The 27,602-nt window shown below is 44.2% G+C and overlaps 1 protein-coding gene across 1 annotated transcript in view; it reads left to right on the top strand.

The window, feature by feature from the left end:
• LOC127590697 (fibropellin-1-like) overlaps positions 1-23,397 on the top strand; it is a 50,701-nt gene extending 27,304 nt beyond the window's left edge. Inside the window, exons 2-5 of the mRNA XM_052050133.1 lie at positions 5,609-6,301; positions 15,938-16,133; positions 17,775-21,452; positions 21,948-23,397. Of these exons, the coding sequence (XP_051906093.1) occupies positions 5,609-6,301; positions 15,938-16,133; positions 17,775-17,922 (1,037 nt within the window). The 3' untranslated portion in view covers positions 17,923-21,452; positions 21,948-23,397. The remainder of the gene's footprint in view (positions 1-5,608; positions 6,302-15,937; positions 16,134-17,774; positions 21,453-21,947) is intronic.
• The last annotated feature ends 4,205 nt before the right edge of the window (positions 23,398-27,602 follow it).

Genomic DNA, 27,602 nt, shown 5'->3' with positions numbered 1-27,602 from the left:
AATGTCATTGACTCCCCCTAAGCCTTCAATATTTTCCATTGCTCTGTGGAATATTTATGATGTAGATTTTATTCCTAATGGCGGTTAAGAGCGACATGGTGCAGGAGTGCTGAGTACGTCTATCTCACAGTGCAGAAATCCAGGGTTCAATCCCAGGCTCTGGCCTTCCTGTGTTGAGTTTGCATGTTCTATTCGTGCCTGTATGTGCATGGGTTTTCTCCAGGTACTGCGATTTCCTCCCACATTCGAAAAACATGCTGTCACGACTCGGACAAGCCGAGTAAAGTCTGGATCCCAAAAACGTAGACGTAAACATGGTCTCTGAAACAAAAATAGGTTTTAATGCTTATAATCGCACCGATAAAGAGGTAACACAAAGCGCTGGTCAAACAGGGACCAGAGAGAACATTAACGAATAACAAAAAGCGCTTGCACAAAAGGCAAGGGAGAAAAATAAAGACCGCGAATACAAATAAAAACAATGTATCCAAATACACGCGAGCAAAAGCCAAATCACAAAGCCAAAATCACACAAAAAGCTGGTGTACCGAAATTGCAAAACGCGAAACACGACGAGGTCAATACCACAATAGTCCATGAGCAGCGAGAATAGCAATACCAAAAACAATTCTCCGACACAGGTGTAATGCAGAAGAGACCTTAAATACAGTGTTCACAAATTAAAGATTGGCAGCAGGTGCGTGCCGAAGTCCGCTAATGGCACCTGCTGGCCAGACCAAAACAGGATCATGACACATGCATGGGAGGTAAATTGAGTACGTACCTTGAATTGTCTCTAGGTGTGACTGTGAGTGTGAATGGTTATTTGTCTGTGTAACCTGCAATTGGCTGGCAAACACTTCAACGTGTCCCCCGCCAACTGCCCAAAGACAACTGGTTTAGGCTCCAGCATGCCCGTAACCCTCATGAGGATAAGCAACCTTGGTAATGGATGGATGGATGGAATCCTCAAATGGTGTTATAAAGTGTTCTAGCCATATGACAAATTGGGTATTCAGTCAGATACAATACCAGCTAGGTTTATCAAAGGTGCAGTATTTATTACTGCACTCATCCAGTCTTAAATGCCAGAAACCTTGTGAAGCTTTAAGTTTTGTAAAATAGGTTGCTCTTACCATTTCACTGATTTCACCATTTTTTTCTCATGTGAGTATTTGGTAATACTCATGCTTGATTTTTTATGTTCTCAACTCATCATTCTTTCAGACAACCACGTTTTGCCACGGGTGCTCCTAATCAACCGACAGTCTCCCGGGATATTTGTCTTATTTTGTATGTCAAGGGTATTGTACACAAAACCTTTGAACAATTTTGGGACAATAACATTAGTGTCACATTTTGAGTCTGTCTCAGCAGTCTTAGCTCTTCACAGCTCTTATCACCCAAAAGTGATTCACATATGTCAGTAACAACCAAAAATTGTACATTGTACACTGTTACCTTTGACATTGACATGAGATTTACAAGTACCCAAGCACTTCATGGGTGGCCATTGTAATCTTTCAACTCTTTCTGTGTATTTTTGGCATTACCTGCATTTCTCTTACATCAGACATGCTAATGACATTTGCTTTTGCACCATTGTCCAGTCTCATAATTATAAAATTCCCTTTAATCAGCAGGTAAGTGATAATTTTTTTTCAGCATTTGTGATGCTGTTGAGTTTTTCTCCTTCATTTTCCCAGTTAATGAGGCCAAGATAGAAAGTGTCACTTAAATCTGTGTCATTCACTCCATTTTACATTTGCCACACTTTATTTCTTAGTGTTTGGTGAAACCGATTTGAAAAATAGCTTTTTTTTCCCAAAAGCTACTACCTGTCTGAATGTAAATGATGAAAATAATAGGAAATATAGGACGAAATAGTCATTGCGGGTTGTGGGCAGTGGAAGCTGTACAACACAGCCAGCTTCCAACACCGGGACAGAGCCAAAAAATTAGCAAGTTGGGAATAGGTGGTGCGGTGTGAACGTAGCATTACCATATTATATATTATATATATATTATATATTATATTATATTATATTATATTATATTACCATATTGTCGCATCGCCACTCTGCATTATTTGGATAACTGTTGCTTATCAGTATTTCAACACTAGTGGAAACTTTAAAGAGCTCAAGGACTCTGCGTCATTTTCATAACTGTCGTTATTTTACCACGCTACTGGTCATTCACTAGCAAATATGGGGCAAGGTTCACATCTTTTTGAACAACTACGTGAGACAATTGTCGAACAGCTTCAGGACAAGCATTCATCCATCCATTTTCCAATCCACTTATACTCACAAGGGCCGCAGGGGGTGCTGGAGCCTATCCCAGCTGTCTTCAAGCAACCCTGAACCGGTTGCCAACCAATCGCAGGGCACATAGAGACGAACAACCATCCGCGCTCACACTCACCCCTAGGGACAATTTTGAGCGTTCCATTAACCTGCCATGCATGTTTTTGGAATGTGGGAGGAAACTGGAATACCCGGAGAAAACCCACGCAGACACGGGGAGAACATGCAAACCTCCCCTCAATGTACAATTCCAAGAAATTTAGAGATTTCATTATCTATGGTCTATAATATCATGGAAAGATTAAGAGAATCTGGAGAAATCACAGCATGTAAGCGGCAAGGCCGAAAACCACAGATTCTCATCCTTAGGCATCCCCAGTGGGACGTCTGCATTGGCAAAATATTGGTGCACCCCGGATTCTCATCCCTCAGCGTCCCCAGTGGGTAGGCCATACAGGCCAAATCATGAGCAACACCCTGGATTCTCATCCCTCGGCATCCCCAATAGTGCAGCCATATTGGCCAACACACTAGGAACACCCCAGATTCACATCTCGAGATTTCTCCAGTGGGTCGACCGTGTTGGCCAAAATATTAGGTGCACCCCGGATTCTATATTCTATTCCATACCGAACAAATCATTACCAACGCCCCGGATTCTCATCCCAAGACATCCCGATTGTGGCGACTATATTTGCAAAAATATTACATAGACCGTGCCACTAATGGCGTTGTCGTTCACTTGTCTGACTTGTTTGCGGGCACGGTGAGATCAGTTCCCACTCCACAAAGGTATGAATGGTTGTTCATCTCTATATAGGGGTGTTCACACAGCACATATATGCTTCGGTGCTGCACCGATGTATTTTGTTGCGATATATTTTACACCGGAAAAGATTTTGTGGAGCGGTCACATATGCAAAGCCGCTGAACGTGTTAGCACCAGCGCAGCGTCAGTGCAGCTCCACTTGCGGTCACACGGCAGTTTCTGCAGTGGAGCAAAACGATAGAAAACAAGGGGCTGTCGTGTTGGTTAGTTTAAAAACGTATACACAACTCAAGCACTTACTGTACAGGCACGTCATTCTCCTTCTCGGTCTCCGTGCCTTCTGCTCGAGAGTGACCGCCGATGAAAACGTAAATCAATGATGACTTCAATAACACTTAGAAAAGCAAACATGTAATGCGCCAAACAGAAAATGAAGAGAGGAAATCACAAAATAAATTCTATGGGGGCCGGTGGGTTATGAACACACAACAAAGGAACTAAAAACTACACTAACAACTCCGAGACAGTCCAGTCTCCTACAAAAGGAAAGATGGCGTTTTGGGACTCGCCCCCCCCCCCCCCCCCCGTTCTAGTTGAGATGGTATAACCCAAGAGGTGACGCTTGCTACTGTTACCAGCCATATCTTGTGTCGTTATTAAACAAACACATGACGGAAGTACAACAGAGCACGAAAGCAACGCATTCTTGCCGTATGTAATCAACTCCTTTCATGCGTAGCGAGGCTGCCTCCCCTCCCCCGCAAACGAGCATTTGTTCCGGAGCAAATTGTAGAGTTCATACGTGCAAATTTACATCGGTGCTGCCCCGCAAACGAGCATTTGCTCCGGAGCAAATTTAACCCACCTCAGGGAGGTGGTTTAAATATTTTCTCCGGAGTAAGCTGTTTTCCGGGGCTACACCGGTGTAAATTTGCACATGTGAACGTTCAACTGGGGCAGCGCTGGCGCAGCACTGGAGCAAATCTTGCCGTGTGAACACCCCTTATGTGTCATGGTTTGATTTTTTTGTTTCAGTTCCGGCTGAAGTGGAAGATGTTCCCTGCAATGGTGCACCTGTCTCTTGTTGCAGTCACTGGACTTTATAAGGACTCCGACGACGGCTGTTCTTTATCGGATTATTAATTTTGCTCGCTTTTCATGCTTCAAGTGATTGTTCTCAAGACCTCTTGTCCCTGCTCATAGTTCACTTTCGTCCATCTTGATCTCGTTTTTGTATGTATTATCGCATCATGTTGTTCTCTTCAGTTTGATTTCGCATTAACTCTCTTGCAATTATTTTTTTCAGTGTATTCTTGTTTAACTATTACATTGCCATCTTTGTTCTGTGTTTTAATGGCTCTTTGATGCCAGTGACCTTTGTTTGTACTTCGTCGGTTCTATGCTTTTGTCTAAATAAACACTTTTTGTTAAACCTTTATCCCTGTCTACGCGTGTGAGATTTCATCATCATTTGGGGTATACCCGAGAACTTGTCAATGTTCCCTGCGACTGACTCCCGACCAGTTCAGGGTGTAGTCCGTCTTCCGGCTGAAATCAGCTGGGATAGGCTCCAGCACCCCCCTGCGACCCTGTTTAGGATAAGCAATGCTGAAAATGGATGGATAGATGGATTGCGTACACCTGAGATGCTTTCCTACCTTGATTACTTGTTTTCTTGCTTCCTAGTTTCCTTCCTTCCTTCCTTCCTTCATAGATCCTTGCTGCCTTGTTCCCCAGCTTTCTTCCTTCCTTATTAGTTTCCTTACTTCATTCCCTGTTTCCTAGCTTCCTTGTTTTCTAATTTCCTTGTTACCTTGATTACTTATTTCCTTGCTTCCTAGTTTCCTTCCTACCTTCCTTGCTTCACAGATGCTTGCTTCCTCAAGCTTTCTTCGTTCCTTCCAAGTTTCCCTACTTCTTTTCTTGTTTCCTGGCTTCCTTCCTCGCTTGCGTCTTAGTTTCCTTGCTACTTTTTTTCTTTGCTTCCTTCTTTCTTTGGTTCCTAGTTTCCTTGCTTTCTTATTTAATTGCATTCTTGCTTCCTTACTTCAGTCTTTCCTTTTTTCCTCGCTTTGCTTATTTTTTCTCCTTTGGACAGTGAACTTTTTAGGGTCTGAGGAATAGGCAATTCCAAGTCGAAGCGTGAAAGCTTTTTACAATAAATTGATTGGGCAAGCATTCACAAAGTAATAATGCATATTTGAATTAGGGGTGGGCACCAACACAAGGCAACGGAAGTTATCACAAAATCAATTTAACAACAATTACATAATTGCACCTTATCTTGGGTGAAAATGGTCATTCACAATTTTTATGATAGAATGGGTCTTTAAAAATACTTAGAGTAATAAACATAATACCATAAAACTAACTCACAAGAAGCATTGTTATTATAGAGACATAAGATACAAAACACAAATCCCCATTCTTGAAATCAATTCTCTGCGTCATTGAATTAACTCACCAGAAATGTTTACATTGAATTACCATGTATGGGATTGGTATCTCGACTCTTCCCTTTCTTTTTCAGGAATCTTCTGCACAGCTGCACCTGACAAATGCCTGTCTGCACCTTGTCAAAATGGAGCCACCTGTGTGGACACAACGGATGATTATGCTTGCATTTGTGTCAATGAAGGAGTGAGATACATGGGCAAAAACTGTGACCGACTCTATGATGCTTGTTCCTTTGCACCATGTGAAAACTGCCTCAGCACTCTTGGTATGCCAGAATACCATTGCATCTGCCCAAGTGGCCTATCGGGTGATAACTGTGCGGAGGAGATGGACGAATGCCTGAGTAGCCCCTGCTCTGAGCCACGTTATTTGTGTGTAGATCAACTCAATGGATACTTCTGCAGGTGTCCCGCTGGTTATGGAGGGCCAGGATGCCACCAACGTGTAACTGATTGCATTGACGAACCCTGCATGAACAATGGGACCTGCATTTTTCACCCACAAGGCTTTAAATGCCAATGTGCACAAGGATATGAAGGAAAAACGTGTGAGGAAGATATAAATGATTGTTTGTCGGAGCCTTGTCAAAACGGTGCTCTCTGTATTGATGGAGTGGCAGAGTTCCATTGCTTCTGTGTGCCAGGTTTTCAGGGCTACACCTGTGAAATTGACATCAATGAGTGTGCATCAAGACCATGTGACAACAATGCTACTTGCATCAATGAAAAGGACCACTATACGTGTGAGTGCCTCATGGGCTTTACAGGTAAATCAAAATTTTGACACAAACATTCACAGGATACACACTTAAATTAACTGGAATACAAAATGTGGAATATCAAGTATCAAGTACAACTTTATTGTGTATTTCCCGTGCCGCCATCAAAAGAACACTGAACATAAAATGACAAAATAATACAACACAACACATAAAACAGACAGTTGTGCCACTTTTCCTCCATTTACTTTGTTGTTTGAAGCAATAATAGATGAAAGAGGCGCAAATCAAAGTGTCCTTTTCACCAGTGGATCAAAGACGTTATGCTGAAAGCTAAGCTTGAACTCAACAAGAAGCTGTCACATCCATTAACGAAAAGAAAGATTGGCTCTCTTCTCATGTCCCATGTAAATCCGCTTCAAATCCGCTTCAAGCCGCGACTCCCAGTTCCACATACGCATCAGCGCTCTGCGCTGACGCTCCTTTCTTTTCATCGTCGGCTCCTCATGCTTCCATCCAGCCGCAGACTATCCATCAGCACCGACCTTTTCGCTGACCAAAGCAGGGCTGTGAAAATGCTGCCTATTTCAGGCTCAAGACACAAGTACCAGCAACGACAATCAAATGGCGCCGACATTCCTCCCAATCAAAATCAGTGCTGGTAAACACGTGCCGCCGAGAACGCGCAACCACCAAGCACAGATTCTTCTTCTAATATGCGGGCACAATCGAATATTCATGCATCCATCCATCCATTCATTTGTTATACGGGGTCAGGTTGCCCTGACATCCTTCTCCACAGCCACTCTGTCTAGCTCTTCTGGATGCGTGCCGAGGAGCCGGGAGACATAGTGTCTGCATCTTGATCTGAGTCGTCCCTGGGGCCTCCTACCTTTGGAACATGCCTGACAAGGAAGGAATCCACGGGGCATCCTAACCGGATGCCTGAGCCACCTCATATCGCTCCTCTTGATTCAGGGGAGCAATGGCTCTACTCTGATCCACTCCCAGATGACCGAGCTTCTCACCCTATCTCAAAATGAAAGTGTGGACACTCTCGGAGGAAACTCATTTTGGCTGCTTTTCGAATCCTGTACATGTGATTTGTGGCCTACAATCCACAAAACACATGTACACAGATTGAGCGAACACCCATTCACCCTCGTGGGGTCTGCCGAGGGTGTAGACCAGGGGTGCCCAAACTTTTTGGACCGAAGATCTACTTTTCGATCAACTAACCTCCCGGGATCTACCCTCACCGGCACGCGCGCACACGCACACACGCGCGTACGCCGTGATGAGAAACAGCCTGAAACTGAGGCATGCGATGCATTTTTGCAGCCTGTTAACTATCGTAGCTCACACGTACTGTTTTAAAGTGCTTCCCTGGGCCCTCCAAGAGTCCTATTCTTTGCTTGTGCCCTCGGTGAATTGTACACTTAGCAAACTCTGAATGAGAATCATGACGATAAAAGATGGAGCGCAATTTTTTTTTGTGTGAAAATGAGACTGATAAGATGATTAGTGTGCAGTGTATATTAACACAAAAAAATATATTACTAACATGTACAACGACACAAATGGTTGATTGTTCTTTTTCTCCTCAACAATCCTCGGATCTACTTGGGACCTGTCTTAGATCTACCGGTAGATCAGGATCTACCTAATGGGCACCCCTGGTGTAGACTGTAGCGCTTGTTCACTGTTCCACAAACAAGCTCCTCCTAAATCTGAGACTCAACTTCCCAACAGGCCCTCCCCCCAGAACTCCTGAACAGATCTGATCAGGGAGGCCTGACGAGTGTGACCCATCTCTATTTGAAACACACATTACGGTCCACCTTTTTAAAAAGGGAGACCACCACCCTGGTCTGCCAATCTCATGTTCTGTCCCCAAAGTCCACATGACTTTGCAGAGTTGTATCAACTAGGACAGTCCCATAGCTTCATTTTATCCACACATAGCGCTCTGCCACCGAGGAGCTTTTTAACCACCTTTTTAAAGCCTGTGTTTTGCCCTTTGCCATGAAAGAAAAAGTAGAAAAAGAACTGGAGCGACTTGAGAAAGATGGCGTTATCACCCCTGTCAAGTACAGTGAGTGGGTGGCTCCAGTGGTTACAGTACCCAAGCGGGATGGTGGACTTCGCTTGTGTGGTGATTACAAGATAACGGCGAACCAAGCTATTAACACAGAGACATATCCACTACCACACATCGAGGAGGTGTTAGCCACACTATGTAATAATAATAATAATAATAATAATAATAATAATAATAATAATGCTCTTGCGACGCGGGGGCCCAGTCTCATTCGGCTGGGTCGTCGCAGTGCGTAGAGCCGATCAGCTTCACCAGGGTCCGCCAATGACCACGGTCATGGGCCAGGTCCGCTGCATCCTCCAGGGTGAGGCCCTGGTGTTTGAGATCCTCTCTGATGACATCGAGCCATCTGGTGTGGGGTCTGCCGCGTGGCCTTTTCCAGCCGGCTGTCGCTGGATCAAATGAGAAGATGGCACGAGTTGGGTGTTCCGGGGATAATCAGAGGAGATGACCAAGCCAACGGATGCGCCTCTGAGCGGCCAGTCGGGATGCAGGGGGCTGAAGGGTATGTTTTCGGAGGTCTGAGTTGGAAACATGGAGGTGCCAGCTGATGTTCAAAATGGTTCTTAGTGACCTGCTGTCAAAGCCGTCGATCCTCTTGGCCTGGGTCTTGTTTAATGGCCAGGATTCTGCACCATACAGGAGGATGGGAAGAACTGCTGCGTTATAAATGCGCATCTTGGTCTTTTGGGACACTGAGTGGTGGCGACAAAGGAGCCGCCACAGTGACTGCATTGCCGCGGCCGCAAGGGCGCGTCTGCGGTCAATCTCTGGCTTGAGATCGCCGCTGCTGGTAATAGTGGAGCCCAGGTAAATGATGGAGTTGACAAATTGCACTTCGTCTCTGCCAAAGATCAGGGGGGAGGGGTTGGGTCCGTCACCGATATACATAAGTTTGGTTTTCTGCCAGCTTACTTGGAGGCCCAGCTTTTCTGTTTGGTATATGGAGAGGGCACTGCTGAGGTGTTGGAGGGAGTTGCTGAACAGGGTGGTGTCATCAGCTTATTCAAGGTCGCTCAGGTGGAAGTTGCCGAGCGACACGCCTGAGACTTGCTCCTGTACTCGGATCATAAGGTGGTCAATGACACAGTTAAATAGATCAGGAGCGGCCACGCAGCCCTGTCTGACCCCGCTGTTAATGGGGAACCACTCTGAGTCCTTCCCATTCACACGAACACAGCTCTCTGAGTTGTTGTAGAGTCGCTGGAACAATGTGGTTATTTTGGGTGGCACTCCAAGGTATTTCAGAATGTTCCAAAGGGAGAGGTGGTCGACTGTATCAAAGGCAGCTTTGAGATCTATGAAGGCTATAAAAAGATGTTGGTCCTTCCGAAACTCTCTAACCTTCTCCACAATGAGTCTAACTGCTGAGATGTGATATATGGTGGACCGGTTGGGCATGAAGCCAGCTTGTTGGGGGCAGCGATGGCTTTGAATGGCGGGAAGGGCGCGGGTGAGAAGGATCCGGGTGAACAGTTTTGCGGGTATGGAGAGCAGTGAGACACCTCTGTAGTTGTTGCAGAGTTGCTTGTCGCCTTTCCGCTTCCAGAATGGCAGGATGATGCCTCGGGTCCAGTCTGTGGGGGGCTGTTCTGCCACCCAGACATGGTTAATGATGTGGGTGAGCCACTGGGCCATGGAGTCACCACCTTCTTTGAGCAGCTCTGCGGTGATGGCACAGATTCCAGGGGCCTTGTGATTTTTTTGTGATTTTATTGCTGCTCTGACCTCGTCGATTGTGACTGGGTCAGTTTTGCAGTTGGGGTTGGGGGTGGTAGAGTTGGCAGCAGTGACAAGACGGGGGTCGGTGGGAACTGGAGGGTGATGAAGGAGGTTGCTGAAGTGCTCTTTCCAGAGTTCAAGGCAGTCTATTTCAGTGGTGATGCGATTTCCACTGGCATCCTTCATGAGGGCGGTCTTGATGTGTGGTCCGATGCGGGCTTGGCGCAGCATTTGAAAGACCTGTCTAAGGTCGTTGCGCTGTGCTGCTGATTCCATGCGTTCGGCCTCTTCTCCCCAGTATCTCTCCCTGTCAGTTGCAATTGCCGCATTCCGTGCTGCATTGAGCCTTCGGTACTCTGTGATATCACCGTGCAGGCGAGCAGCACGGCGGCGGTCAATGATGTCGAGGGTCGGTTGTGAGATCCATGGTTGTTTGGGAAGAGATCTTGATCTTCCCAGTACATCCTGGGCAGACTGGTTGACCTTTAATTTGAAAGTCTCCCAGTCTGCGATGTCATCAACGGCCAGAGCGGTGAAGGCGTTGGTGATGGAGCGGCGATATGCGGAGGCAGTGGTGGGGTCGCAGAGCCTGGAAGACATTAAGCGTGGCTGTGGCCTGATAGACGGGTCTGGTAGTATTTTAAGTCTTAGCTGGGCAACCAACAGGCGGTGGTCAGTGTTGCCCAACTGTGCACCTCTGAAGACCCTGCAGTTGGTGACGGAGGATAGCCAGCGGCAGGAGATGATGATATGGTCTATCGCCTTCCGGGTTCTTCCATCAGGGCTATACCAGGTCCAGTGATGGATCTGCTTGCGGGGGAACCATGTGTCGGTGATACAGAGGTTATTTGAATGGCAGCGGAGAAGCAGACGTTTGCCGTTATCATTTGTGGTGTTATCGACAAAGGTGGTGCCAATGGGTTGTGTGGGGGTTTGGTGAGATGGTCCTTCTCTGGAGGAAGAAGAGAAGGTTGGATTGGCGTCCGTGAGGATGATGACGATGTCATGTGGTGGGGTTTGGCTAACGACCTGATGGAGTTGGTCGAAGAAGGTGTCCTTCACTGTATCATCGGCGAGTTCTGTGGGGGCATAAGCAACGATGACTGTCATCTTGCCATGTCGGTGGAGGAACCGTGCAGACAGGAGTCGATCGTTAATTGCGATCCAGCTGATAAGTGATTGCCGTGTATGTTTGGACATGGCCAGCTCAACTCCATGGAGGCCCGTCCGGATTTCAGGGCCACTCCATATGAAGCTGTGTTCTCCTTCTGTAATTTCGCCGCTGCCTTGCCATCTTGATTCACAAAGACCCGCCATGGTGATTTTGTAGCGGGAGAGCTCCAAGGACAGCAGTAAAGGAGCTCCATCCCGAAGAAGCGTTCGGACGTTCCATGTGGCAATGCGCGTCTTCAGGCGTAGGTCAATCCGTACTCGTTGGTCGGGGGCGTTCCTATGTCTTGTCTTGGTTTGGGCAGTCTGGTTTCTTCTGGTCGGTTTCGTAACAATTAATTTCTCCTGAGTGGGTTGTTGGCCCTCTGCAGGATAGTCGGATGATGGGGCTGCCATCTCAGCGGCGTACCGACACACCGTTGGGACCTTGTTAGTCTGGAACCTCCCCGAAGACCGGCCCGCCAAGGGAGACCCTACCTGGAGCAAGCTCCAGACGGTAACGCTCTCCGGATCATTGGAACACACAAGCCTCCTTGCCACGGCAAGGCCAGGACCCACAAGGAGGACCACACTATGTGGTGGGAAAATATTCTCAAAAATAGATTTGGCTGCAGCTTATCAACAAATTCTTATCGATGATGACTCAAAGAAGTATACTACAATCAATACACACAAAGGACTGTTTGTGTACAATAGACTGTGTTTTGGTGTCAACTCTGCTGTCAGTATTTTCCAAAGGATCATGGAGAATCTAATGAAAGACCTCAATGTGGTGGTCTACCTCGATGACTTGCTTGTGATGGGCCGAGACGAATCCGAGCACCTAACGAACTTGGACAGAATTCTTCAGCGGCTGAAAGAGAATGGTCTGAGAGTGAAGAGGACAAAGTGTGACTTTGGTAAGACGCAAATAGAGTACCTGGGGCACGTGCTGGATGGAAAAGGAGTCTACCCGTCCAAAGATAAGGCCAGGGCCATTCATGATGCTCCAGCACCCACAAACACTAAAGAGCTGAGAGCCTTCTTAGGTCTCGTGAACTACTATGAACACTTTGTACCATGCCAAAGTACAGTTTTGGCTCCACTTTACAGACTGCTGAAGGAGAAAACAAAGTGGAAATGGAGTAAAGATGAGCAGAGCGCGTTTGACAACTGTAAAGAACTGTTGACAAGTGAAAATATATTAACCCATTACAACCCGTGCCTGCCACTTACACTCGCATGTGATGCTTCTGCTTATGGGATCTGAGCTGTCATTCAGCACACGACACCTGATGGGAAAGAACATCCCATCACTTTTGCTTCTCGAACGCTCTCTCCAGCGGAAAAGAACTACTCACAAATAGAAAAGGAGGCTTTGAGTCTGGTGTACGCAGTAAAGAAATTCCACCAATACCTTTGGGGGCGGAAGTTCGAATTGGTAACCGACCACAAGCCTCTGCTCGCGCTGTTCGGAGAATGCAAGGGACTACCAACAATGGCAGCAGCACGCACACAGAGATGCGCAATCATATTGTCCGCTTATGATTATCACATAACCTACAGGCAATCAGAGGAGCACGGTAATGCAGATAGACTATCCCGTGTCCCCCTGCCTGAGACGATAGACGATGGAACAAAGACAATAACAGCTTCTCTCAACGCACTGATTTGTGAGCACCTGGAGGAGGCGCCATTAAGTGCAAAACAAATATTGAAGGCTACACGCAAAGACACTGAGCTCTCACTACTACACAGATACATTCAGTTAGGGTGGCCAACTGAAATTCCCGAAAATGTCAGGGTATTTCACAGAAAGAAAGATTAACTTTCTGTAGAACAGGGATGTGTGCTGTGGGGAACAAGAGTAGTGGTGCAAGAGAAAATGAGAAGAGCAGTGTTAAAAGAGATCCACGACGGACACCCTGGTATCGTAAAAATGAAGACAATTGCACGACAATATGTCTGATGGCCAAATATTGACATGGAAATCGAGAAGGTCTACAAGCAGTGTGAGACGTGCCAGCTAGAACAAGGCATGCCACACCATGTTCCTCTGCACCCATGGGAGTTTCCTGGACGGGTATGGAGAAGGATTCACATTGATTTTGCAGGTCCATTCATGAGTCACATGTTTATGATGGTGGTCGATGCGTACTCCAAGTGGCTAGAGGTCTTCAAAATGTCACAGATAACCTCATCATCCACCATCAGCACAAGGAGTACCCGAACAAATCGTCACTGACAACGCCACAACCTTCATGTTGGATGAGTTCCAACTCTTCATGAAAAGGAACGGAATCTTGCACACTACTGGAGCACCGAAGCATCCTGCTACACATGGACTCGCTGAGAGATGCATTGCAACATTCAAGGCGGGCATGAAGAAGCTTGCAAGAGAGATCCTGAGTGTTGAGGATAAGATTTCACACTTCTTACTGTGTTATCGCACAACGCCAAATAGTACAACTGGAAAGTCACCAGCAGACTTGTTCTTAAAGAGACATGTACGAACACGGCTGGATTTCCTTAAACCAAGCATCTCTGAGACGGTGAGGAGGAGACAGTATCAACAGAAGGAGGAACATGATCGTCAGGCTGCTGACAGACAGTTTGATGTGGTTGACCCCGTCTGTCTACGCAACACAGCAGGAGAACATCCCAAATGGATCCTTGGAGTAGTGACACAGCGGACTGGACCAGTGTCATACAATGTGCAAGGTGAAACTGATCAGGTATACAGGCGCCATGGAGACCAGCTGCGTCTTCGATACCCACCTGACATTTTAGATCCTGGACCTGAAAGTGCGACTCAGTCAGCTGAGCAGGAGAAAGACTTTGACGAACCGGAGTCCACAACACCCGCATCACCAACTTTTGCACCAGACCCGCCTGAACCACTTGTGCCAGAGACAGTAGCTTTGAGACGTTCAGGACGTAAAGCACAACGCCCTTTACGTTACAGGGATTGATTGTGATGTCGTAATTGAAAGATGTTTAAATCGAGTTTGTTTATTATTGAAGAAATGTTATGCAGTATGATGGATAAGGAAACGTGAATTTGTTATGCATCTTTAAACTAAGGGGGGAGGTAATGTGGTGTATTAACCATCATAGATTTGTATGTTGTTTCAACGCATTGACTTCCCGTACTTTGTATTGCCATCGACTGCGCATGTGTGAAATGTTCCCCACGAGGTTAATGGCGGAACTCGACTGTCGAATACATAATGGAAAACGCGTGTGTGTGCCTCGTCATTTCAAGACACAACAAAGCCCATGCCCGATTATGGCTGAGATAAGCTCCAAGCTCCATGCCTGTGACCCCCATGAGGATAAGCAGATTGGAAAATGGATGGATGGATGGATGGATGGATGGATGCTTCCCAGGATGGTGGACCAGAATTTCAATGAAACCTCTGGAAGTTGTTTTCAAAAGCAAAATTCTTCCCATGCTCCAGTTTTTACCTTTGTGACTGGCAAAGCTACATTCCGCTTGGCCAGCCAGTACTCAGCTAGCATCAGTAGGACTCCTTCAGCTTCATGGCATCCCTCATTGTGGACTTGTTGATTCCCACCACGAAAAGGACAGACTTGTATGGCTAAATGGGTTCAAGAAAAGACAGAACAGATGTGTTTCTTTTTTTCCCCAAATCAAGCTTTGAGGCAACATACATATGTTCTGTAACATTACCAATTAAAGCTGCTAGCAGCTATAAAGGGCCCTCACAGCCTTGGCAAAGCTGGCACGTGTGACATTGAAATTTGTATTCTTAGAAAATGAAGTACATCAGTTTGGAAGCTGCATTGGTAAAATATCACCTCAATGAAAGGCCAAGAATTAGACAAAATGTCTTCCTTTTTAATTTGCTTTTAAATTTTGACTCACTTTTTGCATTTTATAGATTTCATATTCTATCAAAGTGGGTTTTAATCTGATGTACAGTATTTCTTTTTTTTTTTCTTTCAAAAAATTACAATTCCAATGTGCCAGTACCTCAACCTTGCTAGGGCTGCGAGGGCCCTTTATAGTTGCTCACAGATTTTTAGTGATTTTTCTTGCATTAAAAGAGGGTTACCACCAATTCTGTCCACGCATACATGTTTTGTTGGTCTCACTGAGTTGCCTGTGTCTCAAGATGTCCTGATATCTCCAGACAGAATTTGGCTCTACAAACATAGACTTTGATGAGACTAACAAAAAGATTTATTTACACAAAAATGCACAGGACCGACAAAGAACAACAAATGACACTGGTTACACAATAAACAAGGATAAAATTAGGGGGAAAATGCTTGCAAAAGGCAAAGACAATTATAAGCAGAAATAACTTGTCTATTTTAGCAATGAGGCAGTTGCACTTTTTTTTCCCCAACTGAATAGAATATTAATGAGGGAATTTCCACCCAATGACTCTTGCTGATGGACAGTGGTCTCTCATTATTCTAAAGATTGTCATTTTGCATGCCATAAGAATTGTACCATTTGTGGTTTGCAGCATGTGTCCAACCTGGAGCATAAATGTTTGAGTCAAACCCACGATCGTCCTGTCATAGCTAGCCTTGTTGCATGAATGGCCTGCTTGGCTCAAGATGCAAAAATAGAGTCCAGTCTAGTTGCGATTGATTCAGTGCCCTGAGAACCAATACTAACAATATTTCTCAAACACTGCCATCGAAAATGGTATCTTGTGTTTCCTTTTCAAAACTAGGAATCAACTGTGAAACTGAAATTGATGAGTGTGAAGTGGATCCCTGCCACAATGGAGGCACCTGCCACGACGGTATTGGCATTTACTCATGTGAATGTCTACCTGGGTTTGAAGGCATCAGTTGTGAAGCTAACATTGATGAGTGTGCAAGTAAGCCATGTAACAATGGAGGTGGCTGTCGTGACATGGTCAACAGGTGAGGGAATCATTTGAAAAAGACTTGGTTTTCTTCTTTTCTATTAACTCTTGAATGTTTTTGGTTCATTGTGAATTATGTAAGTGTATGTTTTGAAAAGTAAAGTGGTACAATGTATTAACAGAGGATCTATAGTGCCAATCAGTCAGTCTATCCATCCATCAATTTTCAACACCGCTGTAGAAATTGTAGCAACGCGAAGAAAGCGACAATTTCTCACGTTCGCACTCAGAGAGAGTATGTCATTTTTTTATTAGCACAAACAGCAGCAAAACTTCCCGCGCCAACCGAGACCCGCCGAAAGTCGGTTTCCATAGAAACCAGCAGATAAACATGGTGGTCCTTAAAGGGACTGCAATTATTTCTACCCCGTTACCAAATCGTGAACTCTCTGACACGCATATGCAACATTGCATTCACACGTTTGCAGTTGGTGGTGAATTATATATATAGAAGTCACTACACAGCTTATCCTGAACAGGGCGGCGGGGGGTGCTGAGGCCGATCCCAACTGACTTGAGGCGGAAAGCAGACAGTACCCTTCACTAGTTGCCAGTCAGTCGCAGGGCACCTATAGAGACAAACAACTATTCACACCCACAAGCACATCGTCACTGAGTGGGAACCGATTTCACACTGCCCGCTCACAAGTCAGACGAGTGTATCACTACACCATCTGTGACTCAACCAGTACAAAAAACTATAATGAAGCTCTTTAGACTTGCAGGTTTTAGTATGTTACATGCCCCACCTTAATATGAAATTGTCATTCCCTGTTTATTTAGGCACCCAGTGTTGTGCCAGACAGAGGGGATCGAGCCTTTTCCATTGCCAGTTCATTTTCCATTAGAATGACCTCCCACGAAATGCTCGCCAAGACCCTTTGCTGCCCATCTTTAAGAAAAAATTGTCTTAAAATACATTTTTCTTCTTTGACTTTTGACTCAGCATGTGACTTGAGTTTATTCTTACTGTTTTTGTGATTTTTATGTATCCATCCATCCATTTTCCGATCGGCTTTATCCTCACGAGGGTCGCTGGGGGTGCTGGAGCCTATCCCAGCTGTCTTCGGGCAGTTGGCGGGGGACACCCTGAACCGGTTTCCAGCCACTCACAGGGCACATACAGATAGATGAACAACCATCCGCGCTCACACTCACACCTAAGGACAATTTAGACTAGAGCATCCAATCAGCCTGCCATGCACGTTTTTGGAATGTGGGAAGAAACCGGAGTACCCAGAGAAAACCCACGCAGGCACGCAGAGAACATGCAAACTCTACACAGGAAGGTATCAAACCGGTATCAAACCCACGACCTCTGCACTGTGAGGTCGAGCACTAACTACTGGACCACTGGGCCGCCCTTGTCCTTTTTACTGTCTTTGAGATTCTATTGTTTGGTGTTGTATAACTTATTTCACTCCATGTACTTTACTCTTTATACAGCGGTGATTATTCTAAAGTACTATATAAATACCATTGTGTTGAGTTGAGTTGTATTTTTCTGGGATCGCTCTAAAATTTGACCCTATTTGCCCAGAATGTTCAGAAAATATTTTCTGTACTCTAACCACAGTTTCATGTATCTTCTTTTACCTTCAACAAGAACCATTTTAAAAATTTTTTAAATTTGTTACAGTTATGAATGCGACTGCGGTGACACCGGATTTGAGGGCGTCCATTGTGAAGTGGACATCGCTGAATGTGCGTCTCATCCCTGTCAACATGGTGCTACGTGCCTGGAGGGAGTGAAAGATTATACTTGCGTCTGTTGGCCAGGTACCTGAACTATATGTCAAACACCAAACATTTGCGCAAACACCTTCTACTTAGATGGACATGTACAGCATGTACAGTGCATTTTCAAGTCATCCTGTGTGGCTTAAAAATGCAATTTGAAGGGCTCCAAAGTGAAGAAAATCATCCATCAATTTTCCAATCCGCTTATTCTCACAAGGCCCATGGGGGGTGTTGGAGCCTATCCCAGCCGTCTTCGGGCCATAGGCGGGGAACACCCTGAATCGGTTGCTAGCCAATCACAGGGAACACACAGACGAACAACCATCCATGCTTACACACACACCTCGGGACAATTTAGAGCAGGGGTCTCCAACTGCGGGCCTGGATGGCTACTGTCGTGCCTGTTTTCCGTCTTTCCCAGCTGCAACACACCTGATTTAAACAATCAGCTCATCAGCCAGCTCTGAATCAGCATTAGAACGATCCTGATTATTTGAATCAGGTGTGTTGCTCCTGGGAGAGCTGGAAAACAGGCAGGACAGTAGCACTCCAGGCCCGTGGATGGAGACCCCTGATTTAGAGTGTTCAATCAGCCTGCCATGCACGTTTTTGGAATGTGGGAGGAAACCGAAGTACCCGGTAAAAACACACGCAGGCATGGGGGGAACATGCAAACTCCACACAGGGAGGCCAGAGCTGGAATTGAACCAGTGCGAGGTTGACGCGCTAACCACTGTATTAAGGTTTTTAATATTAATATATTAATCATTAAGATTGTCAAGAAATGTTATCAAGAAACTAATAGCTATTGATAGATTATAAATTTACTAGCCTGATTTTAAGCTGTACGACGTGTGTTTTTATGTGAAGAGGGCAAACACGATGCATTCATTGACCTCAGATATTTTGTATTAGAAACAATTTACCGACAGGTTGTTTGTGTTGTGTTGTCCGAGAGTGTATTAAGCCATTGCTTAATTTAACAAAGCAGCAGTCAGGGTACCTCAAACTAGCAAGGGTACCTCAAACTAGAAAGTGTGTGGCTCCTCAAGAATATGACTCCCGATTTTTACCCTTGCTGAGGAGCGTCCAAACCGCTAGTCAAGTAGCACGTCAAACTAAGTGGATCACTTAGTTTCTGACCATGTTTTAGGTTTACCAGCAATAAGACATGCTAGATTTTGGCGTCATCTCCTTCTTGCAACTTCCAACAACTACTCTGTCCTCGCATAGAGACAAACATTTTCTTTTCCCCACCCATGTCCTACATTTCTAGTTTTTCATTTTTTTTCCGGGGTCGGCGGGAAGACTCTTTTTTTGCTTTTGTAAGCAGAGAAGGATCGATTTTTGCTGTGCAGACTTCGGCTCCTCAACTTCTCTACTGCCTTTGCTCCCAAATCTCCAGACGACTAAACGTATGTATGGACTCATGCACCATTAGCACCCTTCTCCTTGAGAGGCTTTCCTTGGTACAAAGACGGCCCATCAGCTAGAGCAGAATGGTTTGATAGCTGTAGATGTGGCAGACACAACAGAAAGTGTCAGTTGTAACTGACCTACTAGTTCGGTTAGCATTAGCTCTAAGATTCTTGCCAATTGTGCCGAGCATGTTCAAATAAGATAAGATAAGATAAGATAAGAAAACCTTTATCAGTCTCGCAATGGAGAAATTCCCGATTCACAGCAGCAAAGTTATGAAAGGAAGAAGTAGAACAACAAAATATAGGAGCTGCTGGAAAGGCAGCCACTCTCGCGGCACCATTTTAAAGTCAAAATAACAAAAATAACACAACACAACACATAGGACACAAACAGTCGTGCAATCTTCACCACTTTTCTGCATACACTTTGTTGTCTGAATCAGTTATACTGTAGATGGAAAAGGAGAGGATCAAAGTGTCCTTATGCAGAGATTTAGCCCCTGAGCTAGTCTCACCTCACTCCGGTCTCCTGGCTCCCACACCTTAGCTACAGGACACTCGAGCTCTCATCATATTTAAACCCTTGCCTATGAAACGCAATGATTGGACTAACTAGTCAGCAAATTATTCTCGCTTAATAAGTAGCTGGCAATTTTCGTAGTAAGCAGGGATTGCGGTTGGTAGGTAATGGCGCCTGCTTTTGGGTAGACTTGGCCTGCTGAGGTTGGACAACTTTCATCCATCACACTTTTTAGAAATATAGACTCTTGTTAGATGCTTCCATGACAGCACACATTAGAGCAGGCTGGGTTACAGCAGATTTGTGAGATTGTAAAAACGGGTGTGGAGCGGCGAAGATTTGCAAGTGTGTGCCCACACAGTGAGGTTTTTTTTTTTTTTTTTTGGACGGAATCACAGGTTCGAGCCCCAAGTTAGGTGGTCATCGCAAGATCAAAAACGTCACCAACTGCACATAGAGAACCACCCATAGAGATATTAAATTCGAATGAAAAATCTCTAATGTTGAATGGGGGTACATGGAAACAGTTAGCATGAGGCAGCATGGCTCAATGGTAGAGTGGTTGGGGGTTCAATCACCAGCCATGTTGACCATGTTGTAGTGTCATTGAGCAAGATGCTGAACCCCCTGTTGCTCCTGATGCTGCGTCAATCAGTATTTCTTTAATGTATTCAGAACCCAAACCATTCCGTATTTTAAGACCATTATCAGAATGTCACCAGTCATTCAACAGCTAAGTGGGAGCCAGGAAAAAGCCTTTAGGACTGGAGTAATATATTCTAACATTTTGGTCGTGGTCAGAAAACAAACTGCAAAATTCTGAATGAGGTGCAGTTGTTTGATGCTCTTTTGATGGAATCCGGAAAAAAAGATTGTTATAGTAATCAAGTCTGCTTGCAGCATGCAAAGGTTGTTTTAGTGATTGATTTTATACGATTGCTTCAAGTCAGGTCTGAGTCTATCAGCACCCCAAAGATTCTAGACTTGGTCTTTGGTTTCTAAAGGCAGTGATTCCAGGTGTTTTCTAACAGTAATTCTCTTTTCTTTATTACCAAAAACAATCACCTCTGTTTTGTTTAGATGCTTCTCAGCCATTTTGATAGCCACATGATTTGGCTGAAGCACTTACCCCCTTGTCGGGAGGCCTGCTCATGAATATCTCTAGGATTCAGAGATTGCTTTTTTTGTAGAAAGCTTAACAAAGTTATTTCTTCAGTACCTCTGACTGTTTTATCAACATATCAGATGCTACTGTGTGAATTATAACTGTTCTGACACTTGGATGCTCAGTAGTGATCTCAGCTTAAGAAATATCAGAAACTATGTCATGAGCAAAACACAGAACCTTTGAGTGTTTTCTGCTACATAGATGTTTGACGGCAAATAAGGCTTTGTAGCCGATTAGTGTTTGTTGCTCAGTAACTGCTTCCATTTGCTGAGAGGCTCCACCTTCATACCTTGCATTGGTACTGTGATCAACCAAAGCTTGTTGGTCAGATGACAGTCAAGCGAACCTGTTTCTCAGTTCAAAACATGTGCATTGTTTTTGTTATCCATAAGATGATTTCCTTTTTCTTGTTGGTGCCAAAGTCTAAAGCTGATTTCTTGGTGGCGCGACCTCTTGCGTGAGCTGATGGTATTCCTCATTAATTTGTTCACGGTCAGGTCTGGCTTCTGGGCAAAAGCTCCTCACTTTTGCCTTTGTTACCAGCAAATTTTAGGGAAGGCGGGTGGATGGTGCGAGCTGTCTGTTAGCGTGCTAGTGTCGACTGTATGGAGACACTGGTAGCGGGGTTCTCATTGCCTGATTTCATCTCAACAAACCACTTTCCCGAAGGGGTTTTTATGAAGAATATTGCATTGATTGACTGGGCAGGGTTTTCAGGAGGACCCACTAATCCGAAGGTGTCGTCCTGCAGCGTTTCATCTTTAGGATTTTGTATTCGGGCTACAGTGCACTGGAATACCATACACATGGTAATTACAACTGCCACCTCAGTAGAAATGTTTTAAACTGGAGTTACGAGTTGTTTGGTAGGCTCTTGCATTTAGTTGAACTACATGTTGGCCTGTTTGACTGCCACTTCTTCTATTCCCCCCCCCCCCGCCTCCCCCCCCCCCCTCCTTGGAGAGGGGGCAAGGTGATGATGACCTAAGTGGATGTCGCTGTACAGGTTCTGCTCCAAATGATCTGGAAAATATCTGCACCAACTGATCTTGACAGGATCTGAGCTGGACCATCCAGTTGGAGACGCTGCTGTGGAGATTTCTTCATTGAACAATCGGCATGGGATTTGAAGAGGACCCGCATCTCCGAAGGCATCTTCCTGCAGTGTTTTATCTTATGAAACAGAGTCTTACATTTTTTGTAACTACCCTATAAAGCACCATATTGTGTTAAATGTTACTCACTCTGCATCCACGGCAGGGTAGTTATTTTGAAAGTGGGATTCCCCCATCGCTGGCCTCTTCAAGGTTTCTCATTTTTCCCCTGAGTGTATTTTTTTATGTTTTTCCTTGCACTCCTCGGGGCCAAGATTAGGGGATGTCAATACTGTATTTGTCAAATGTAGGCACATGAAGTCCATTGAGATTTTTCTGTGATTACGGCTATATAAATAAATTTTACTTGACTATTATATGGACTCTTGTGATGTTGAAGTTAACAATGTATAGCACCACATAATATGTTAAATTTCATCTTGCTCAGTAGACTCTTACATTTTTCTAACTAACATTGTGCAAAACCATTTTGGATTACATGTTGCCTAATCAACATTGATTGCAACCTGGCCATCTCTGGGCCCTTCTCAAGGGCACTCCCTTTTTCCCCATATGAGGTTTATGAGCTTTTCATTGCCCTCTTGGGGTGGGGGGTAGAGTGGGTGGAGGTACAGTAATCCCTTGTTTATCGCGGTTAATGGGGACCATAACCACCCGCGATAAACGAAAATCCGCCAAGTTGTGACCAATTAACATATACAGTTTTTTTTTTTTTTAAAGTCCGCAAACAGTCCGGGAGAAGCTGCAAAACAACAGCGAGTCACATAGAGCAACATATACAGTACTGTACTCCATTTGGGATTTTTTTTTTTAATGAATATGTTAGAAAAAATCTGCGATGAACCGAATCCGCGATAAACGGACCGCGAAATAGCGTGGGATCACTGTTGATCAGGGAATGTGATCAATATGTGTTTACTGTGACTCTTTTCTTGTTAAGGGTTATATAAATACTGTATTTTCTGCACTGTAAGGCACTTCAGATAATAAAGCACAGCTTCAATGAATGGCCTGTTTTAAAACTGTTTTTATGTATAGGGTACACTGCATTATGAAGTGCATTGAATAGAAGCTGAAATAGTGGCTGTGGTTCCGCTATGGATCCATTATAATATCAGGGGTGCCCAAACTTTTCGGATCGTAGATCTACTTTTCGATCAACTAACCTCCTGGGATCTACCCTTACCGGCACGCGCACGCGCGCACACACACACACACACACACACACACACACACACACACACACACACACACACACACACACACACACACACACACACACACACACACGCACTCACGCTATGATGAGAAACAGCCTGAAACTGAGGCATACGACGCACATTTGCAGTTAACTATCGTAGCTCACATGTACCATTTTAGCTCACATGAAGCATTTTGCTTCCCTGGGCCCTTCTCGATTCCTATTCTTTGCCCGTGCCCTTGGTGAATTGCACACGAAGCAAACTCTGAATGAGAATAATGATGATAAAAGATACAGCGCAACAGCTCTGGTCACAAGCTGCAATTGCAGACTGCTGAGTGATAACAACTTCCGGTGACATAATCACGCGCCACCGTAAATTACAGATTCACCTGCTTGATTTTATTTTTAAAATATTTTTTGGGTGAAAACGAGACTGATAAGATGATTAGGGTGCAGCGTACATGAACACAAAAAATATGTTACTAACATGTACAAGGACACACAAATGGTTGTTTGTTTTTTTTCTCCTCGACACTCTTCGGATCTACTTGGGATCTGTCTTAGATCTACCGGTAGATCAGGATCGACGTAATGGGCACCCCTGCATTATATGTTACTACTGACTAGATACGTTTTTTACTTCTTCCTACTCCCTTGAACATAATAACTGTGTTGAATGACGACTGATTTCTTTCTTTTTACTATTTTATTTACCTTATTTTCTGTCAAATTATTACTGTATATATTTTATGTTCAATCAACAAACCAAACTGTACGCTAAAGTGAATACAATACAATGCAGCTTAGAGCCTACACAACCACTGCACCGGTAACAAAGCTTTGAGAACTGGTCACAAACACGGACATGAAACATATAAATACAAATGGCATAGCAAAACAAAAAATGAAAGACAAAACTTATGAAGACAATTGATTCAACAAAAAGGCAGACAAACTTTGTGGGCTCACATTCAGAAGGATCTAAATATCCTTATAAGTCTTGCTTGTCTCCTTCTTCCTTCGTTTAGACCAGGGATCGGCAACCCAAAATGTTGAAAGAGCCATATAGGAAAAAAACAAAAAACAAACATGTCTGGAGCCGCAAAAAAATAAAAGCCTTCTATAAAACCTATAATTAAGGAAACACATGCTGTATGTATGTAGGAGACTGGACTGCCTCAGAATTGTTTGTTATTCATTCAATCCCTGATTAGGAAAGGACAGAGCCGACTCTTCCTACTCAGGAAACTGAGGTCTTTTGGGGTTCAGGGGTCACTCCTTAAGACGTTCTATAACTCGGTGGTGGCCTCGGCCATACATTATGGCATTGTCTGCTGGTCAGGCAGCATCTCGGCCCGAGACAGAAAGAGACTGGAGCGACTGGTCAGGAAGGCCAGTTCTGTCCTGGGTTGCTCCCTTGACACTCTGGAGGAGGTGGGCAACAGAAGGATGCTAACTAAGCTAAAAGCTATGATGGCCAGTCCCTCCCACCCCCTCCAGCCCACCCTGACAGCACTTGGTAGTTCCTTCAGCCAGAGACCGTTACACCCGCGCTGCAAGAAGGAGAGATACCGACGCTCGTTCCTACCGACTGCTGTCAGGCTGATGAATAAAAAATAACAATCATAATAATAATAATAATAATTAAATGATGTGAAGGTTGTAAATAGTACTGCGATTTATCCATTTGTGTTCATATTGTATTTAATTGAAAGATGTTTGTTGTTGTTTTTTTCTCTTTCTCCTTTCTTCTTTCTACATACATTCTTGCTGCTGGAGGCTGTAAATTTCCCCATTGTGGGACGAATAAAGGATATCTTATCTTATTCCTTTGTTGTGTGTTCACAAACTCCCCCATAGAATTTATTTTGTGATTTCCTTGCCTGATTTTTTGTTTTGGTGCATTATTTTTGCTTTTCTTAGTGCCAGTGAAGTGATCATTAATTTCCGTTTTTCGGAGGCTGCCTTTGTTTGGACGCCTCTTGAGCCGAACGAGAAGAGAGAAGGCAAGGAGTCGGAAGCAGACGTGTCTGTTTGTCGAGACTGTTAAAAGCATAAATATAGTGTACGTTTAAAAAAAAAAACAACACCACAGCTCTCCTTTTTCAGAGCTGCAACATGTATCGATATCTATTTGAGCTATATTAGCCTACTATCAAAATCTTTTTCCATTTTCAAACATTTATTTACAAAGCTCCACGGAGCCACTAGATGCCGCTAAAGAGCCGTATGTGGCTCTGGAGCCGCGTGTTGCCGATCCGCGGTTTAGTCAGTAGTTAATGCAGCTTTTGGTGTGATCTTTGCTTCATAATGGCTGCGCAGAGCTCTCAAAGTTGCACCTGTCGGACCGAAACCCCTTTCAGGTTACAATTGGTTCCTGCTAATAATCACCACTAGATGGCATAGCAACAGCAACAGAGAAACAATTCGCCAACCTCATATGCTAAAGGCTCGTAGGTGAAGATAATCATCGTAATTTTCATTCATGACAGCCACAGTATTAACATTTGATTTTTGTTTTGCTCCATCCAGGTTATGAAGGCGCAAACTGTGAGATTGACATAGACGAGTGTGCTGAACATCCTTGTGACAATGATGGGGAATGTTTTGAACGTTCAAATCTGAGTCACCGGGAGCTTGATTGGGAGCGAAGCTATGCAAATGCAGCTGGATATATTTGCCAGTGTCAGTCAGGGTTTGCAGGTAGGTGACATAATGAAAAATGATCATAAAAAATAACATAACTCTCCTCTCTATGTAAACTTGTCAAATCCTGTACTGCTTTGATTACAGGACAGAACTGTACCATTAACATTGATGAGTGTGACTCTGAACCCTGCCATAATGGAGGCACTTGTGCAGATCAAAACAAAGGTTATGTTTGTACCTGCCCTGCTGGGTTTTCAGGTAAGAGTTCTAACTGATTTGTATTATTCGTAACTTAAAATGATCCAACAAACACAATAAAACTTCATTCTTACAAATATGAATGAATTCCCTGAAGCAACAGAAAAAGAAGTGCGGTGTATTTTGCTGCCTCGGCTACTCGTGTATTTCTTATTCAAATGAAGTACATCTATTTTGGTATTATGGATTTCTTTAATAGCGTACATCACGGCATTAAGAGTTTACCAAAAGGAATTTTAGTTTCAGTAGCGCTGCAGACAAAAAGCAAATATAGTCAGGCTAGGGTCTGAGGCATGCTGCAATTTTAGCAACAAAAAAAAAAAAAAACTACCGGTAATAATAATTGACACCCTTAAAATATTTACGATTTTCCTGTATTAAGACTTTAATGTACTTCATTTTTCAACCAGATGGAGCATTGCCCCATCGGCATTTTGGGGTTCAAGCTTATCTGAACAAAAATGTGCCTCTGCAGTGGATTGGTAGCAGAGGTGCTAAAGACCTCACTCTCTGCGTTTGGCCTGGACACTTAGACCTCACTGTGTGTGGCTTTATCTTTTAGTGGCATGTTCCCCCTACTTCCAGCAAATATCGATGACATGAAAGATCGAATAACCGCAACATTCTGAGGCACATTTGGGAGAATTCTCATATTGGCTTGATGTTGTCTATGCTGACGATGGTGGCCACATTCAGCACTTGAAAACACGAAATAAAAACTTGAGTGCTGCTTCACCACATTCAAATAAACATTTCAAAAAATGTACATGTATTATTTTTTTATTATCTGAAACAGATTCATGGCATTTTGATTCATTTTAATGGAAAAAGATCATTTAAGATTGTTTCTACTTTTGAGCTTGTTTAACCTCAAGGCACCACTGTAGTAAGAAAAAAAAATGTATAAACCTACTTCCTTCACAATTCTCTTCGCTGATCTTAAACCGCTTAATTACACAACTAGTACAACATGTACAGGGCATATTGTTCATAATTTAAATAAAAATCAATGCCAAGTGGATTTTAAGTGATCTTCAATTAAATTTTTGTTTACATCTTCCCTCAGGTTTTCTTTGTGAAATGAATATTGACGAATGTGAAAGCCAGCCCTGTCAGAATAATGGCTGGTGCGAAGACGACATTGCTTCCTACAACTGTCACTGTCCCGAGGTCAATGTTGGTTATTGGCCATGGGGAGGCAAGGACTGCAGTGTTAAGCTTTCGGGCTGTGTCCGCCATGAATGTCAAAATGGAGCCACCTGCTACCCGTGGTTTGATGGAGTTGAACATGGCCACACCTGTTTGTGCCCACATGGCTTCATGGATGAGCAGTGCTCTACGCTAACAACGTTCTCTTTCTCTTCCCCGCGGTTCATTTTTATTAACGTTTCT

Source organism: Hippocampus zosterae, chromosome 18, assembly GCF_025434085.1.
Source record: "Hippocampus zosterae strain Florida chromosome 18, ASM2543408v3, whole genome shotgun sequence".
Taxonomy (NCBI): domain Eukaryota; kingdom Metazoa; phylum Chordata; class Actinopteri; order Syngnathiformes; family Syngnathidae; genus Hippocampus; species Hippocampus zosterae.
Note: the sequence above shows the minus strand (reverse complement) of the source record. Positions and strands in the feature narration are given on the sequence as shown.